The 16477-nt window shown below is 43.6% G+C and overlaps 1 protein-coding gene across 7 annotated transcripts in view; it reads left to right on the forward strand.

The window, feature by feature from the left end:
- The first annotated feature begins 1992 nt into the window (after nucleotides 1–1992).
- NPS (neuropeptide S) overlaps nucleotides 1993–16477 on the forward strand; it is a 41164-nt gene continuing 26679 nt past the window's right edge. Inside the window, exons 1-7 of one of the 7 annotated variants that reach the window (XR_006939597.1) lie at nucleotides 1993–5494; nucleotides 5753–5858; nucleotides 6306–6426; nucleotides 9598–9762; nucleotides 9869–12952; nucleotides 13039–13242; nucleotides 15217–15303. Coding sequence is in view for 1 of the 7 variants with exons in the window: in XM_046943089.1 (XP_046799045.1) it covers nucleotides 15086–15093; nucleotides 15217–15298 (90 nt within the window). In the remaining 6 variants the exon portion in view is untranslated. Of the gene's footprint in view, nucleotides 5495–5752; nucleotides 5859–6302; nucleotides 6427–9597; nucleotides 13243–15022; nucleotides 15094–15216; nucleotides 15304–16477 lie in introns of those variants that run through there. The other 6 variants (XR_006939596.1, XR_006939595.1, XR_006939598.1 and 3 more) reach the window with 6 other exon arrangements.

Here is a 16477-nt window from a genome sequence, read left to right on the forward strand (position 1 = left end):
CATGCCTGTGTTACTTAGGAGCCTTAAGTAATTCTGAATGTTCAATCTGGCCCTTCAATTACGTAGAAAGAAAATTGAAAATGTTTTTATTATAGTCGTTGCTGTGGCCATTGGAGAGGGGCAGGGAGCGGTGGTGGCCCAGATGGGCATCAGAAACCCCGATGGACCCAGCACCGCCATTCTGACTGACAGGTCTTTTCCTTGCTGAGGGACGCTGTGTGAAGAAGATCCATCTCTCCAGTGAGGTTTTGTTCCTTTTTCCTCCTGATGTCCCGTGGCATTTTCCTCGTTGCTGCTGAGGCACATTTCCCAGTGAGGGAGGTCCTGTCACACAGACGTGAGCTACCGCGGGTTTGTTGTGCCCTTTGCTGGTGGCTGACAGGAAAAGAGCATTACTTGCAGTTCTCTGATGTTAAGAACGTTCCTCTTCAAACTGCGATATAATTACTGTGATGACCAACGTTTGTGCAGCTCTTCATTTCTGGGGACATCCGTTTTGTGACAGCTCCTTTCTGACAGCGTGTGCTGACAGGAACAGCTTGAGCTGTCCTCCACATCCTCCACAAATACCAGGTACATCTCAGGACACTTTGTCATATGGCGTCTTTCCTACAGCTCAAGGTGTGCTGTGGCCCTCACAGCTGATGAGCAGATGATGAATAACAGCAGCACCTGCCTTTGGGCTGCATTAAAAGAGGGGTGGTCAGCAGGGAGAGGGAGGTGATTGTCCCCTTCTGCTCAGCTCTTGTGAGGCCCCGTCTGCAGTACTGCGTCCAGGCCTGGGGCCCCCAGCACAGGAAAGATGCAGAGCTCTTGGAACGGGTCCAGAGGAGGACCACTGAGATGATCAGAGGGCTGGAGCACCTCTCCTGTGAGGAAAGGTTGAGGGAACTGGGCTTGTTTAGCTTGGAGAAAAGAAGGCTCCGGGGAGATCTCACTGTGGTCTTCCAATATTTGAAAGGAGGGTATAAACAGGAGGGGGAACGGCTGTTTTTGAGGGTGGACAGTGATAGGACAAGGGGGAATGGTTTTAATGAGACAGGGGAGGTTTAGGTTGGATATGAGGAGGAAGTTTTTCCCCCAGAGGGTGGTGACGCACTGAACAGGTTGCCCAAGGAGGCTGTGGATGCCCCATCCCTGGAGGTATTCAAGGCCAGGCTGGATGTGGCTCTGGGCAGCCTGGTCTGCTGGTTGGCGACCCTGCACATAGCAGGGGGTTGGAACTGGACGAGCATTGTGGTCCTTTTCAACCCAGGCCATTCTATGATTCTGTGGTATGATTCTATGATTCCGTCCTTCCTGCCCTGCCATGCAAGTCAGCCTGTGGGCAGCACGAGGAGCTGGCCACCTGCAACTCTCATTTTCATCTCTATGAATGGCCATGGACAGCCATGTCAGCAGCCTCCCCTACATGCACACTCATTGCAAACGTTGTGAAAGCCATTGGTCGGCAAAGTAATTAAAAGCTGCAGTGCTCCATTGTCTGTCACCACAGGTATTGTATTGTGCTGTTTGACTGCTGCCTTCCACAGCCACAGGAGGTGCCAATGTTATTTCCTAAAATAATTGACATTATTGTTGCTGGTATATTTTGTAATCAATCACTATGGACATTCTGTTGGTCTTTTGCATTCTTTTTCTTGTAATTAGCGCACTCAGCTCATTGCCCAGGTAGGCATGTTGATAACAGTAAGCTGCACGAAGCAATATGAACCAAAGTGATGCAAATGTGTAAAAGGACCCCAATTCCACTCACTTCACACCAGGTTAAGGCAAGGTACCTTTCCTTTGCTTCTTATCTTAGAAGATTCCTCTACAGCAGTATTTTTCTAATTGACTTTATTATAATTTCCCTTCTTTTATTCGATAGGAAGTGCACAGCTGTTTGTGAGGGTGGATAGTGATAGGACAAGGGAGAATGGTCTTAAACTGAGACAGGGGAGGTTTAGGTTGGATATTAGGAGGAAGTTTAGGAGGCATTCAAGGCCAGGCTGGATGTGGCTCTGGGCAGCCTGGTCTGCTGGTTGGCAACCCTGCACATAGCAGGGGGTTGGAACTGGATGAGCGTTGTGGTCCTTTGCAACCCAGGCCATTCTGTGAGTCTATGAAAGTCAGGATTTCTGTGATTGCTGCTGAAATCCTCAATTTTTTTTGTGGTCAATGAACGTGGAGCCCACCAAAAGTCACCTCAGAAGTCATGGCTACCTATGACTACCTGGCATTCCCACACCAGGACCTGCCTGCTGTCTGTTCAAGAAGAAAACAGGATGAAAACTGAAAAACTGCTTTCCAAGGTAAGCACTTTAGGATGTACACTTCTGTCTCAATAGGCAGCAAAGATGACTGTCTCCATTCCTCTGGTCAGGCAAGCAACTCATCATGAACTAATAGGAACGGCCAGTACCTGTATGCTGCAGGTGAATGAAGTCCTGCACGGGCCCTATCCTAAGAAGACATTTAATTTGGTTCTCTCAGGACATCCTACCATTAAAACTAATGAGCTGGAGTCTTCTGAGGACTGTTTCCCAGTTCGCTGCCACTGTAGGACAGGGTTGTATCAGATGTAGTTTTACTGGCTCAAAGAAATTTTGGGTACACAGATGCAAATGTTACAAACAAAATCAAAACGTCGCAATGATCCTAATTATGGAAATAAATGAAAGCTCTGCAAAGAGAGATGCACTACTGCAAAATAAATGATAGAGTGCACTACAAATCGCACTCAGAAGCCAACACAAAGAACTCTATGCTACAGAAAACCTGTTTGAAATGATAATCTCAAATCGTTTAGGCACTTAATTTATAAATGCTTGCTGTTTTCAGGCACTTCCAAAAATGCCTGAAGTTCTCTGCTATTTCACAACATCATTGGCTTCATATTGTATCTGTAGTGTACGTAGTCCGTATGTTTGTTGCTACACAGTCTCTCTGCCATGGAACGTAAATCCTTTCTGGGGGCTAAACGCAGTATCAGTTATTATTTTTTGGCTTAACCCAGAAGAAAAGAGCTGTGCAAAGTTCTAAAATCTTAATTGCTGGTAGGTTTTACTACAAGCAAAGGCAGGCAAGGGAACACAGAGATTTCCTTCAGCATCCCCCAGGGCAGGAGCATCACCAGGTGCTTTCAAGGACGTTTCAACCCGAGCACTTTTCTTCTCTCCAGGCAGGAGAGGGGAACAACTGATGTAATGCAAAAGAAACCCGTGACATTTTCAGGTTTTTAGCTGGCATCCAGAATTGTCTCCAGAAACTCCTGATGCCGTTGACCTGGTAGCCCGAGCTGCCTACAAATTGGCATGGATTGCTTTTGTATTATTGCTTTACATTTCACTGCCTCTCTCCCTCTGATGAATGTGTGGAGAAGTTTATTTGCAGAAAGGCTGAGAAGGAAAAGTGGTTATATAAAAAAAATGCCGTTTGTCCAACAATGCGTGGTTGTCTTTTATCTGGTTAGTTGACATTCTGGTCATTGGCTGGCTGAGCTTCATCTCAAAATGTTTCATAGTGAAGAGTGAGAATTTCTATCCAACTTCCCAGATGGTTTTTTCACTCTCTGACTTGGGTTATGATACTCTTGGGGAAAAAGTCATTAACTCTCCTGCGCTGGAAAAGCATTTTCATGGTGCTTTTGGGTGACTTTTTGTCTTCTGGAGGAATGGAGCTCTTGCAGCATATTTCAGCTTTTGCCTTTGGGAGGATCAGAGGTAAGAACGTGAATTGCTGTGCACAGCTGTGGCTGCACTTCTGGGGCAGTGCTTGTACAGAGTGAGCAGAAGGGGGTAGGTTCCCCTCGCTGGTGCTTTGGCAGTGGTGCTACGTGGGATTTTGGGAGTGCCTAAATGGATAGGAAAAAAAGCCCACGGGTAGCTGGTTAGGCAGCATCATTGGCATCCTTGCTTCGTGATAATATCCTGAAGCTGTGTTTGCTTTAGAAATGTGCCATTGGCGCAGGCTGGCTGGCCGCAGCCCTCCCAGCTACGCCAGCAGCTGATGCCCAGCCTGGAAGAGGATTCCTACAGAAGGGCAGAAGCCTGTATCTCCAGACTCTGTCTCACGAAGCTTGGCAGCCTCACTGCAGCCCTTTCACGAGGCTGAGGAGCTGTGAGATCGGTGCCTGAGTCGCCCTGGGATGCACTCATCTGCTCCCTGCCCACCCCTCCCTCCGTGCCAACAGACTGGAGCTCAACTTGCTGAGCCTGCTGCAAATCAGCACTAGAAACATAGAGTCATAAAATGGCCTGGGTGTTGAAAAGGACCACAGTGATCATCCGGCCTCAACCCCCCTGCTGTTTGCAGGGTCACCAACCACCAAACCAGGCCACTCAGAGCCACAGCCAGCCTGGGAGGCAGAAGAACATGTTATGAGTGAAATTTTAGCTTCTCATTTTATTTTAACTCTATAAAGAGATTGGTTGTTATTGGGGCAATGCGGACTTGCGTGTTCTCCCCAGTGTCAATGAATACAAACTAAAATAGCACAGCACCTTCTCCTCCAATGCCATTAATACTTAAAACACATGTAGTCTTGCTAGGAGTGAATTGCACACCATTCATTGAATCACAGAATGGTTGGGTTGGAGGGAACCTCAAAGTGCCCCAGTGCCCGACCCATGGGTAGGGACACCCCCAGCTCATGGTGCCCAGGGCCCATTGGGCACCTTCAGCAATGGGCTTGTTCATTAAAGGTTCAGTTATGTTACAGATAACGATTTCTGTATAGGCCTGATGGCAACCAAGCTACAAACTTCCAGGTCTCTATCAGATCAGTGCTGCATTCTCCTCAGACTCCCAGTGATTTTGTGAGGTATGCAGATATACACATATATACGCTGGCAATAAAAATCAGCGTTAGGAATGGAAGATTCAATTATATTTTACTGTTATATTTAACAAGAAAGATGTAATGTAAATTAGTGAAAATGCGGATAAACACCATTTAATAAATATAAGAAGAAAGATACTTACATCCTCCGGCATGTGGGGTTTATTGCCTTGTGCAATGTAATTAAGTTTATGTGAATATGAGCATAATAAGCTGTAGAAAGTCACAGAGCAGTGAGTGATAACGGTGCGTGTAACTGATGATATACAGTGCCACAGCTGAAATGCTGAGCATAACATAACCTTGCCATTTGGGTAACAGAGGCAGGAGTGGAGGGGGTTTGCTTTGCTGTGTGTTTTCTGTTTATTTTAAGTGAAGGACAGGAATGCTTGCCAAAGACTTAGGGAAAGAAACAACAAAAAACAACACCAGGATGCACCCAGAGTAATGATACTGTGTCTGCTGCTTAAATACCTCCTCTTCCATTTTCTGTGCACATTAACTGCGTGATCCCAGTAATTCCTTTAATGTCTCTATTTGCAGCCATTTGACCCTTGTGCAACAGCAAAAGTGTGCGAGAGCAGTGCTGAATGCTGCTGTGCAGCTCCAAGCTGTGCTCCTCTCCTTTTCTGCAGCTTTATAAGCTGCCTACAGGGTACGGAGCGTTCCAAGGTAAGAGGAGAACAGATGCTTTGCTGACCTGAGCTTGTTGAGCAGCCTCAGAGGTTGAAGGCAGACCCTAGCAGGGCCTGGTAACTCGGGTTTTAAATCCTGTAGGGATTTCAGCCTCCTTTTTGGCTGCAAGATTTGGCTCTTTCAGCAAAGAGGACTGTGTGCAATTGATGCCCTGGGAGCCTCAAGCACAGAATGGAATTTTAGCATCTATTGCAGAGCTTGACATTTCTCTGTATTTCCTGTGTTGCTTCCCAGCCTGTGACCTAAATTATGAGCAGAAGATATTAAGCCTGGATTTTAACTTAAGAGCTGACTACACCCACAGGACAAATTAAAACACTGTGTTGTTTTTCCACTGAAGGTAAGCAAGCAGTGAAATTATACCGGGTTCTTTATCTAAACTGCTGCCAGAAGTATGAAGTTGTGAGCAATGGGCTGCTCCTTGTCTTTGCTCTTTCTCCTCTGAGCCCCCACGGTGGTTAGGCACAGCATGGAGTCACAGAATCATACAGGCTGGAAAAAAATGACTCAGATCCCCAACCCCAGCCCACCCCCACCAATGCCCACTGCCCACATCCCTCAGTGCCACATCTCCATGGCTCTGGAACACCTCCAGGGATGGTGACCTCTCCGCTCCCTGGGCAGCTGTGCCACTGCACTACCATAGCAGTGGTTTGGCTTGTTGGCTTGTGACGTTGTGATAAAATGCCATCTAACCTAAATTCCTTACTCCTCTCTGCCTGCTGTTAAAACTGTTGTTCCCCAAACTAGCATTTCCCATCTCTAACTGTTTTGTTCTTTTAAGTAGCTGGAATTCCTTCACCACAAATTCTGTTGGATTTTGTGTGTTCTGGCATGAATATTGGAGTGCCCAACCATTTATCTGCGCTGGGTTTGCAGCTCCCTGCCTGCCACCAGTGCTGACTTCTGTAAGTATTAAATATAGATTTTCTTGAAATCCTTTAAAAAACAAAATCCAGATTTGCAAATGAGATTCTAAACAAATATTCCCAGTCTTTAAATAACCCCATCTCCTTCCATTATGGGTCTTCCTGAGCTGGGTCTTTCAACTACTCGTGCTATACTAGTGGATTTAAACCTTCTGTCTTTTGGTGGAAAGTGAGATGCTTTAACCACAATCCCCCTTGGCTCTTTTGGGGAAGATTTGGTTCATGTTGCACAATGAAGCTTTTCATATGGCGTTTAGTGCTGTGAAATTCCAGCTAATACCACAAAAGAGTTAATTGATTTTTGCAGGTTCCAGTCTAAGTTTATCCTGTGTCAGGATTTTGTCCCCATAGACAAGGTGATAATCTTGTATCTGCAGGCAAATATATAAAATGCTTTTTAGTGATCCCATGGAGTCGTTTCCCAGGCAACCGTAACATCTCCATCTGCAGTGGGCTGTGGGCTTTGCCTGGCCTCATGCTGGGGAGTCTACCACCAGTCAGTGCCCCTGGCCAGGCCCTGTGCAGGGCAAAAACACCCTGTGGGCCTGATATCCTCCAATATGGCTGCTTGGGTTGGAAAGATGCACAAGGTGGTTGCAAGCTGTCACATCGCACCAAATGGGTGATAGCTTCTGGGCACACCATGCGATGTGTACCCCAACTCAGGATGAGTGAGCCAGGAGCTGCCCCTGTCCAAGGAGAAATGCTGGTGGTGCAAGAGATGAGGATTCCTCTGTGGCTGAAGTCAGAAATGTGAGAATCAGAAGACCACTTTATACAGGGCAATAACCATAGTAAATACATTCTCCTTTTGTGCTGCCTTCATTCTTGCAGAATGGGACTGACCTCAAAAGGACGTTGGAGGGCATGAAGTGTGCATGAACAGTGTGTGCTCTTCTTCGAAACCCATCTCAACCCCTGTAAATGGGTCTATGGGAGAGGCTGTAGGTCAGAAAATAGCCCTGGGAAATTCAAAGCTATCAGGCACTGTGTTTCCAATCTCTGACTTTTGGAACAGAAATAGCCAGATTATGCCTTGTGAGATCTGCAGGGATTGTAAAGCAGTTTGGCGTGGCTTAAGATCACAGTGTGTAATTTTGTTTAGAAACTCACACTCTGAGATGTGCACCAAATAGGCATAGTAGTGCTGAACTGTGAATCATTCCAGATAAGGGAAATCTATGGGTTGCGCTCCTGGTCACATCTTTGATGTGCAGTTATCAGTATCCAAGCTAGCCTGGTATGCCCGCAGTATAGATGTGCCCTAAGGCCAGGAGCTTCAGCACTTTCAAAGTGCCTCTGCCCTTATATCAGAACCTTGCAAAGAGCTGAATCACGGTATTTTTAGCTCCTGACCTGTTGGCTTAGATGATACTGATCTTATGAAGTTTGGCAATGCAGAGAACAGTAGGGTTATTTGAGTTTCAAGGGATCTTTTACATGTATTGAAGTCCTGCTGTTTCTGCTGTTATAAAGAGACTGGGAACTGTGTGAGCTTCTCTTTCTTTGTTGCCTGTTTGTAATTTGTAAAAGTGTGGAGAACCTCAGTTCTCTTGAAGTGATGGAGAAGGGCAGGTCCAGGCTGGGCTCTGGAGCCCAGTGCTGGATCACTGTGCTGATAGAAGTATTATCTCATCCCCTGGCACTGCCCTTCTTCCATAAACCCTGCTGAGATGGCATCTCAGCTGTCCTGTCACACTCATGTTATTGTCCAGTGTTCAGGACCAGGTGAGTAATGCCCATGGTGCTACCATGAAGTGTTAGCTCAGGTGTGCTCCTTCCTGTCGTGTAGTTGAGTCCTTAAGCTGCCCTTTGCTTTCTGCTCTGACAAAGAGGCTTTAAGCCCCTTTGAAAGTTACACCCCATGTGTCTTCACTCTTCATGGTTAGTTCTCAGTCTTTACTGAAAGTGCAATATTGAAGTCTATCAGAGAATTTTTTCAGTGTACTTGTGTGATGGGAATTGGGCTTAAAAGCATGAACTAGAACTACTCAAATGAAAGAACTGGCTGTCAGCAGGCAGACTCTTTGGAAGGAAAAGAGTCATAGGGATTTTCTGTGGACTACCTGGTTGCTTCTGAGAGTCAACACAGCATCACGCTGAATTGAGCGATGGTCCTATTAATGCACTGTGTCTTCCATACTTTTTCTGTGGGGAGTATCTGGAGAATATCCCATATCTTGTTCTCAGAGAGTAATCCTGATCCTCATCATTTATGGCCTTTCCTATTTTCTGGAGAGCAAGGTTGTATCTCCTCTCCAATTACTGGATTTTGTGTTTGCTCTTGATTAACAATTAGCAGTTGATTACTTCTAAAGTTAGCAGCTGTAGTGGGAGGAACACATGCAAAACAAATTTGAAGACCCTGATGTAAAAAGGAGAGGGGTTGATAGGCTGGGTACTATCTGCAAGCAATAGAAGAATAAAGGAGGCTGATGCAACTTTCCAAAGAGTTGTATCATGGGCTGAGACAGCCATCTGCAATAAGTTTTGAACAAGAAAACTGAAATATCTTCTGCCTTCTGGCTTGTGATATTTTCAGATGAAGTCCTTGATAAGAAGGAGAGAACGCAAGGGGAAATCGTGCTTGTTGGTGGCTTATGCCCTGACAAAAGGCATGTCAGTGTGGGCACCAGCTGCGTGACAGCAGCACCAAATCTGTCCTACCTGAGAACCTTTATAGGCAATGATTGTCACCAAGTATTGCTGCACAGAGCAAGCAGTGAAGCTCCATCCCTTCATCTTTGGAGTCAGAGGCATGAAGTGGTGCTTGGCACTTGGGGAGGCCCCAAGCTTCTGCCTCTCACTGCCCTTCCCCTTCTTGAGCAAGGCAGCATGGTAGTTGGGTTTTATTTTCTTACCAAGAAATCTGACAGCAGCAGTGTGCTCACAGTGAAAAGCTTGGCTTTTATTCTGTTTAGTAGGTCATTATGGAGAAGACCGTATCAAAAGGCTTCTGCAGAAAAGGACAGTTCCTCAAAAGAGGCTGCAATATACATGTTTATTTAAGCGGCACAGACAAGTAGAATAGTGGTGAGTTAGAAGAGCATATAGAACAGATGGTAAACGCTCTGAATTTTGAAGAAAAGGTGTTCCTCGCGTCCTGCTGCTGTTCCAGATGTCGCCACTTATTCCCTAATGGTGTTTCAGGTCTTGCGTCGCAGCTTTGCTTTGCTGCCCTTCTCACAAATGCCAAGAGCTGATCTGTGGAGCGGCTGGGATTTCTCCATCACAAATATTGCCTGTTCAGAAGGAAGAGAGCCACTCCTGAGTTGTGATCTTGAGATTTTCTCATCATTGTGTGCCAAAATGGAGGTAAATTCCATACCTTCCCAGCGAAAGGAGGACCAGGACTGTTTGTAGAGGAAATAAGACCACTGTCAGATGTTTCACGTGCAGCTGACCTGTTTCCATCCTGAAGGTCACTCCAGAGTAAAATCTGCCCAAATGTGAGCCGTTCAACCCCTCCTGTCCTGGTGAGCATTTCAGCATCCTTTGGGTCTCTCACTGGAAGACAGCAACTGTAGACCTGCAGGTTTGTGCCCCACTTTTTGTTTCCCAGCCACAGCTGTTTCACTGGGTTAGCTCTGACCAACTTTAGCTGTACATCACCCATTTCCATTCCTAAGTGACATACTGCACATTTGAATAACATCTCAAGGACTTAGAGAACAGAAAAAAAAATGGTTTTATGGAGCAATTCTTTAGACCAGAGTATGTACATTTGCTTGAGCCAAAACATACTTTTGATGTCTTAAATTAATGCAAAAACCTGGAATATTTTCCTTTTCTTTCTCAGCCTTACCAACTGGGGAACTCTGGGACAGAGTGCAATGAAATATATAAAAATTATGGCCTTTAAAGCTGCCTAACTCTTTCTCTTTATTCGGTACTATTAATACTATTTATAGTCGCTTTCCTTGTTTCCTTTAAAGTTTGATCTCTTTAAAGTTTGATCCCTTCTTCTTAAATCACATCAGAATTTCCTACGTCCTTTTCTCACCGCTGCCAGAAAGCATTGCCTTTTTCTGGTCTTTCTGGGCCCACTTCTCATTCTTGCTTCCACTTCAACAACTATTCATACTTTCTTAGATCATCGAGATCTTTGTTGCATCTGAGCAGAAATGGAGCTTCAGCTTTGACAGGTGTCTTTTTAGCTCAGCACTGACATCTTTTCTTAGGCTGCAACTTCCTGCAGGATCTATGTGAGAAGTTTCCGAGCGCATAAATTACGTTGGCACGCACAAAGAAGAACAGCAGAAATGTTAATTACTGCCACTTTCCAGTTACTGAGTCTCTCCTTAATGGGCTGAGGAAGTTTTGTCTGGTGTGCTTTTTGCTTTTTTTTTATTTTTTTTGTTTCCTCCAGATAAATTATCAAATGACTTTAACATTTGGCGATGGTGCGCTCAGAATAACGAGGGCTTGTTTTTCATGTTGTTGCTCCTCATGCAGATCCTTTTTCTGAAGGCACGCTAAGGGAGCTGACAAAAAATGCAATATGATTTATAAACCCAAAATACTTTCTGCCATGCTTAAAGATGTTTTTGCCAAAAGCGCTGTTCTTGTCATTTCCCATAAAAAGCATGAAGGTGGTGGTGTTGGGAGATGGGGAGGGGACGTGTGCGGATCACCCTCTAGGTGCCACGTGCTGCCATCCATGGGCGGCGGTGACGTTTGGCGCAGGTTTCGCATCGCTGCACAATTTGATGTCATCGTCAGATCTGCCCTGTGCTGGGAAATGGGACCCGTCAGTGCCGGGTAAGGAAACTCACGCTGTCTCTACCCACATCATCTCTGTGTACTTCAACCAGGAAAAGGGATATAAATATAGATGATGATTTAGACTTTAAAATGCTGAGGATGGTGACGATGACGCAGCCGAGAGTTCCTGTGTGAGGTAGGATTGAAAATGTGACTTAAAAGCTAATTTCTACTTCTAGCACAGGAGAACAGGCAGCAGCTCCATCCCTTTAGCTGTGACAGTGACATGCCTGGCTCTGATGACACAGAAGCTCTCTGAAGTTGTGCAGACACCTGGACCTGAGGTGCCCATCACTGCTTGCCCTTAAATCCTCCACCAGGCTGGATGTGGCTCTGGGCAGCCTGTTCTGATGGTTGGCGACCCTGCCCATGGCAGGGGGGTTGAAACTAGACTGCATCCAGTTGCATCCCCACATGCAAGGGACGCAGCAATGGTGTGAGCCCAGCAGTAACCAATGAAGGAACAAAACCCGCTTTCTACACTCTGATTTTCCTCCATCTTTGTGCTTTGCTGGGTTTTTCTGTTATCACAGAGTCTGAAACATATTTGTAGTCTGTGAGTGCCATTAATTTCCATTTTGTACTTTGCTATGATCTCAAAGCAAACCACCCCAGCCCTTCAACTTTTTGATGCTCTTGAAAGCCAGGGAAGCTTTGAGCTTGGAGCACAGTTTCCCAGCTGCATTCCTCAAACAAGGCCATGCTATGGTTTCTCTGTGGCCAACCTAGAGGGGGATGAGAAGATTTGGCACCTTGCCCTGATCCAGACTACTAACCTAGTCTAGTTTTACAGTGTTTGGGGATATATTACTGGGCTGTGTGTGCTTTCACTTTTATTATTTTCATCCCTTAGCAGAGGCATGAAGTGCCAGCTTAAACACTTCAGATTTATTATTGTGATGAAGGAGAGAAATATCAGTTTCTTATAGGCCTATTAATCTCATTAATTGTATAAGCACGATGGCGTTACGTGAAAGCTATGCATTGTGTTTCATCTGTTATTCGGAGAGAAGCAGAAGAACAACTAAATGCAATACACTTATCCCATTAATAGACCAACAGGTGATTGTTTTTGGCCTTGCAGGAAGTAGAAGCTATTGCTGCTAATTTATGCTCACGAAATGCAAATTTTAAGGATGCTGAAAATGTATTATATTTCTTAATGATTCATACAACCTATGATATCTATCGGTGAACCTTACCTGGGGGTAAGGCCTCGGGCTGGGTGCTTTGCAGACAAAGTGGAAGATGGAAATGTCAATTGCCACTTGTTCTGTTAAACCTGATTCATCGAAACCTGAAGTGGGAATATCTTGAATGTATCTAAATTTCCACATATGCTTCATGCATGCAAATCACAGCTGTGGTGCATTACATTGCATCCAGCATACCTAGGAAAAAAATAAACTCAGAGTTGATGCAAGTGTGAGACTTCTTTAGTGAAAAACCCAAACTTTACTTCCCTTTACCCTATGAGAGAGTCAGATCCTAAGGACAGAAGTCTGTGTGCGGTGAACTTCCCTGGCTTTTAGGCAGAACAGGAAGCAGAAAACAGCATTAGGAATTTTGCTAAAAGAGTTTCTTATTGTGAGCATTTATCATATTAGCACGAATAAGCAAATAAATAAATACTTACAAATCCTCAAGATTAACCATAGATTTCTTCTTAACCAAGTTAACCATAGATTTCTTTCTCCTCAGGTCAGATGCAATTGGTTTTGCAAAGGAGATTTGCTACCCTGTGAGCATCTTTTCCACCCTCTTTTATGAAACACCTTAATGAGCATATTTGATTGCTGTTTTTTTTTTTTTTTCTCCGTCCTTCAGCAATTCACACAGGAACAGTCTTCCTCCACTGTCTGAAGTCTCAGTAACCTGCTGCTGTGCCCCAGGAACCACAACGCAGCCTCCTGCCCAGGTTGATGTTGGAACTCATCTCCTTGGTATCTGGTGGATTGCCCCATTTGGTTGTCCTTTCAGTACCTCCTCCTGCTGACGGAGCCTATGGACCTCATGTCCACAGCTTGTCAGGTAGAAATGTGACCAAACCCGATGTTTTATAGATAGGTGATAAAGGTGAGCATAGAGTACAGACTCAATAATGCACCAAAGATTACCCAGCGATACCTGAGGTACAGCTCCACACTGAACCTAGAAATCCTAAACTTTAATCACAAGCTATTCTTGTTCCTCCTTTTCATGACAATGTTGTGAGAAGGTTAATTTTGTATTAAAATCGAGTTAAATCAATGCAGATACAATGGAAGCGGATGCTAAACTTTGCTCTAACAGAATCCAACCCGAAGAGCTTTTCTTTGCAGCAGGAACATGGGCTAATCCGCTTATCGGTTGGAGTTGGAGGTCCTGGACAAGTTGCACTGAATGTTCAATTGAAATGAAAGGATTTTCTTGGCGAATAAGAGAACACATACTGAATGTGCAAATAGTCAGATGTTCTCCATACGGTTTTTATAGATGGTTTGCTTGCTATGGTGTTTAAATCTAGCTTATTTCATCTTATGTCTCTGTAGTTCTGTTGGTCAGGAAGTCTTTAGGAGTACTTTGAAGTACTTTTGAGCAATGGTAAATAAACACTTTTTAAAAAAGTAAGAATTAGGGGATTATATCTGCCACTGGTGTGATCAGTACTGCTATGCACAGTGGTCATGAAAATATATTTAAACGCAACCTTAGATCAAATTGTCATTTTTCCTCTAAGAAGTTTTAGAGGCTCTTAAATGTCACAGAGTTCCTTCCAGGTTTATCTGTGGACTTTATTACTTTGTACTTCCTAGAACTAAATGCAACTGCATCAGGAAAATGAATGTTCACGGTAAAGGTGCCATGATTTACAAAAGCTTAGGTCTCCCCAGAGACCCTCGCAGAGTTCCCATCTGGAGCCCTTGTACACTGACTTTTCAGTGTATGCACCAAAAGGAACACAGCATTGGAGGCTGCTGAGTCGCTGGCGTTGTACCTCTCTACCACTGTGTGAATGTCAAAAAAAGATTTCTAGCATTTTCATTCTAAGGGAAAAGAAAATAATTTTTTTCAGCATTGCCTCAATGGTGTGGTTTAACATCGAAGGAAGTTGCAGAGCTCATACTGTTTTAACAGCACTCTGTAGAACTGAACCAACTGAACCAACAAGTGCTGTACTGCCCTTAATTTTGTAGCAGTAAAAAACAATGCTCTTAGACATTAAATCTAATTTTGATGTAGATCAGTGAAATTTATTGATACTACAGAAGACTTTATTGGATAAACTTGACATAATCTAAGATCTGTCTGAATAGAAAAGAAGAAAACAGCGTCCAAAGAATATTTAAAATTTGCTAGAATGAAAAATTAAAAGCTAAGCATGTAGAAGGAAAAGAAAGCTACGTATTTTGTGATGTATTGTGCTAGGCATTGTATCTTTGATTATAACAAGATTCTTTGTAGAATACATCTACTTAAAAGCACTTTTACTAATTTTCCCTGGCAGACAGGCTTTAAAGTTCTAAATACAATGTATTGGAGGAGGTAAAAATTCTTGAAGTGTATTTTTGAAATCTTTAGACCTTTGACCACATTTGCTATGATGATACAGACCTAACAGTAAACCCACTTGAAAGACATTTCCATGGGACACCTTAAATGAAATCAATTGGTACTTTCATAATGGCAGTTGAATGTGCGTTCTTGCCATTTTCCCATTTAACAAGAAGAAAAGGCCAAACAAGAACCAATTAGTCACAATAAAATCAGCTTTGATGACATTTTCACTCCTGAACTCTGGTATAAAATGGTCATCTAAGAAAGAACTGAAAGGATACGTGAAGAATTTGGTGGTGTAACTGCATGTACATACATACACACTCCTGAGCAAAAAATGATCAGGTAAAGATGCAGCAATTTAATTGCTGTTTGGAGAAGATATACTGTTTTTGTGTTTAAACATATGCGTAGAGCTTTGCTTGATTTTTGTTCCACGTTTTAAATGGTTGTAATTTGTCTTTGAAGTCTATGCAGGCTAAACCTTCTTTTCATCCTTTGGATGTCAGCGATGTTTGTGTGCTCGGGTTACCCAGTTGGCCCTTCCATGGTAAGTCATGCTCCCTCGTTACTGGAAGATCAGATGCTTCATTTATTTTATACAGCTATTGTTGTTGATGTTTGGTTTGATTTTTTTATTATTATTATTAAATGAAAGGAACTTCTATTGAGGCTACTGAATAAATATTATCTAATATTATCTGGATAATATTATCTGGAACAGAGCTTATTTTTGCTTTAGTTACAAATAAAATATGCAAGCCTCTAAGACTGTCATGTAAGAAATCTGCTGTGTATTGTATGTTGAGCGTGAAGAATTTTGCCAGTGTTGAAATATCATACAGATAAGAGGGAATCATCAGTCTCCCCCCCATTTCATTTCAGTTCCTCGTTGACATCCAGTAGGTAGAATAACGTGTGTTTATTTCATTTGTTGAAAGGTAAATACAAACTTACTGATCTGTATTGTCACTGCTATTAATGTGTACAGGTAAAGGAGAAATACCACGTTAGGAAAATTATTCTGTAGAATTGGTAACACCGCGTTGGTATTATGGACTGTGTAACTTTCTTAAATGGTGACATCAAAGTGAGTATGCTATTTAAAGGGAACAGTGCTAACCCTTCCGATCTCAACCCAGGCAGTATGACAGGTTGCTGGTCAAACTAGATATACACCGTTTCAGTCAGGCTTTGCCAATGTGGAATGAGAAGTTTTATTTCAAATGATGTCCAGTATTCCTGCTTTGGACAAAGACTTGTTTCTTTAGTGCTGTGAAACAGCTCTTGGAGTCACAGCTCTGATTTCTGGGTTCCCTGCACTGTGCTATTCGTTAAGGAGATCTGTCTCTGGTAGGAACACTGGCTGCTCTTGCAGTGGATTATTTTATTGTTGTGTCATTCCTGTTAGACTTTATCTATCTCCTGCTTCCTCTGTATATTTTACTTGTGTAAGTGCTGAATCACCTCTCATTTCTGATCCTGCAGCCATCTCCCAAACAAGAACGCAGTACTGAGAGGTTTAAAGGGATGGCACAGAGCACACAGATTTTCGGCAGCTCATCAACGAGTGTGTAAATCATGGCACGATGAAAGATGCTCACAGCCTCTAGGGGCATGCCAAGAAATATTTCCGTTTAATTTCAATGTTAATTTAAATGCAGTTTGAGTTTGTTAAAGTTTTTATGTTGTTTGCATTTTACGGTGTGAAGTGCAGTAAAAGGAACTT

The sequence above is a fragment of the Gallus gallus genome, chromosome 6, assembly GCF_016699485.2.
Source record: "Gallus gallus isolate bGalGal1 chromosome 6, bGalGal1.mat.broiler.GRCg7b, whole genome shotgun sequence".
NCBI classification, from domain to species: domain Eukaryota; kingdom Metazoa; phylum Chordata; class Aves; order Galliformes; family Phasianidae; genus Gallus; species Gallus gallus.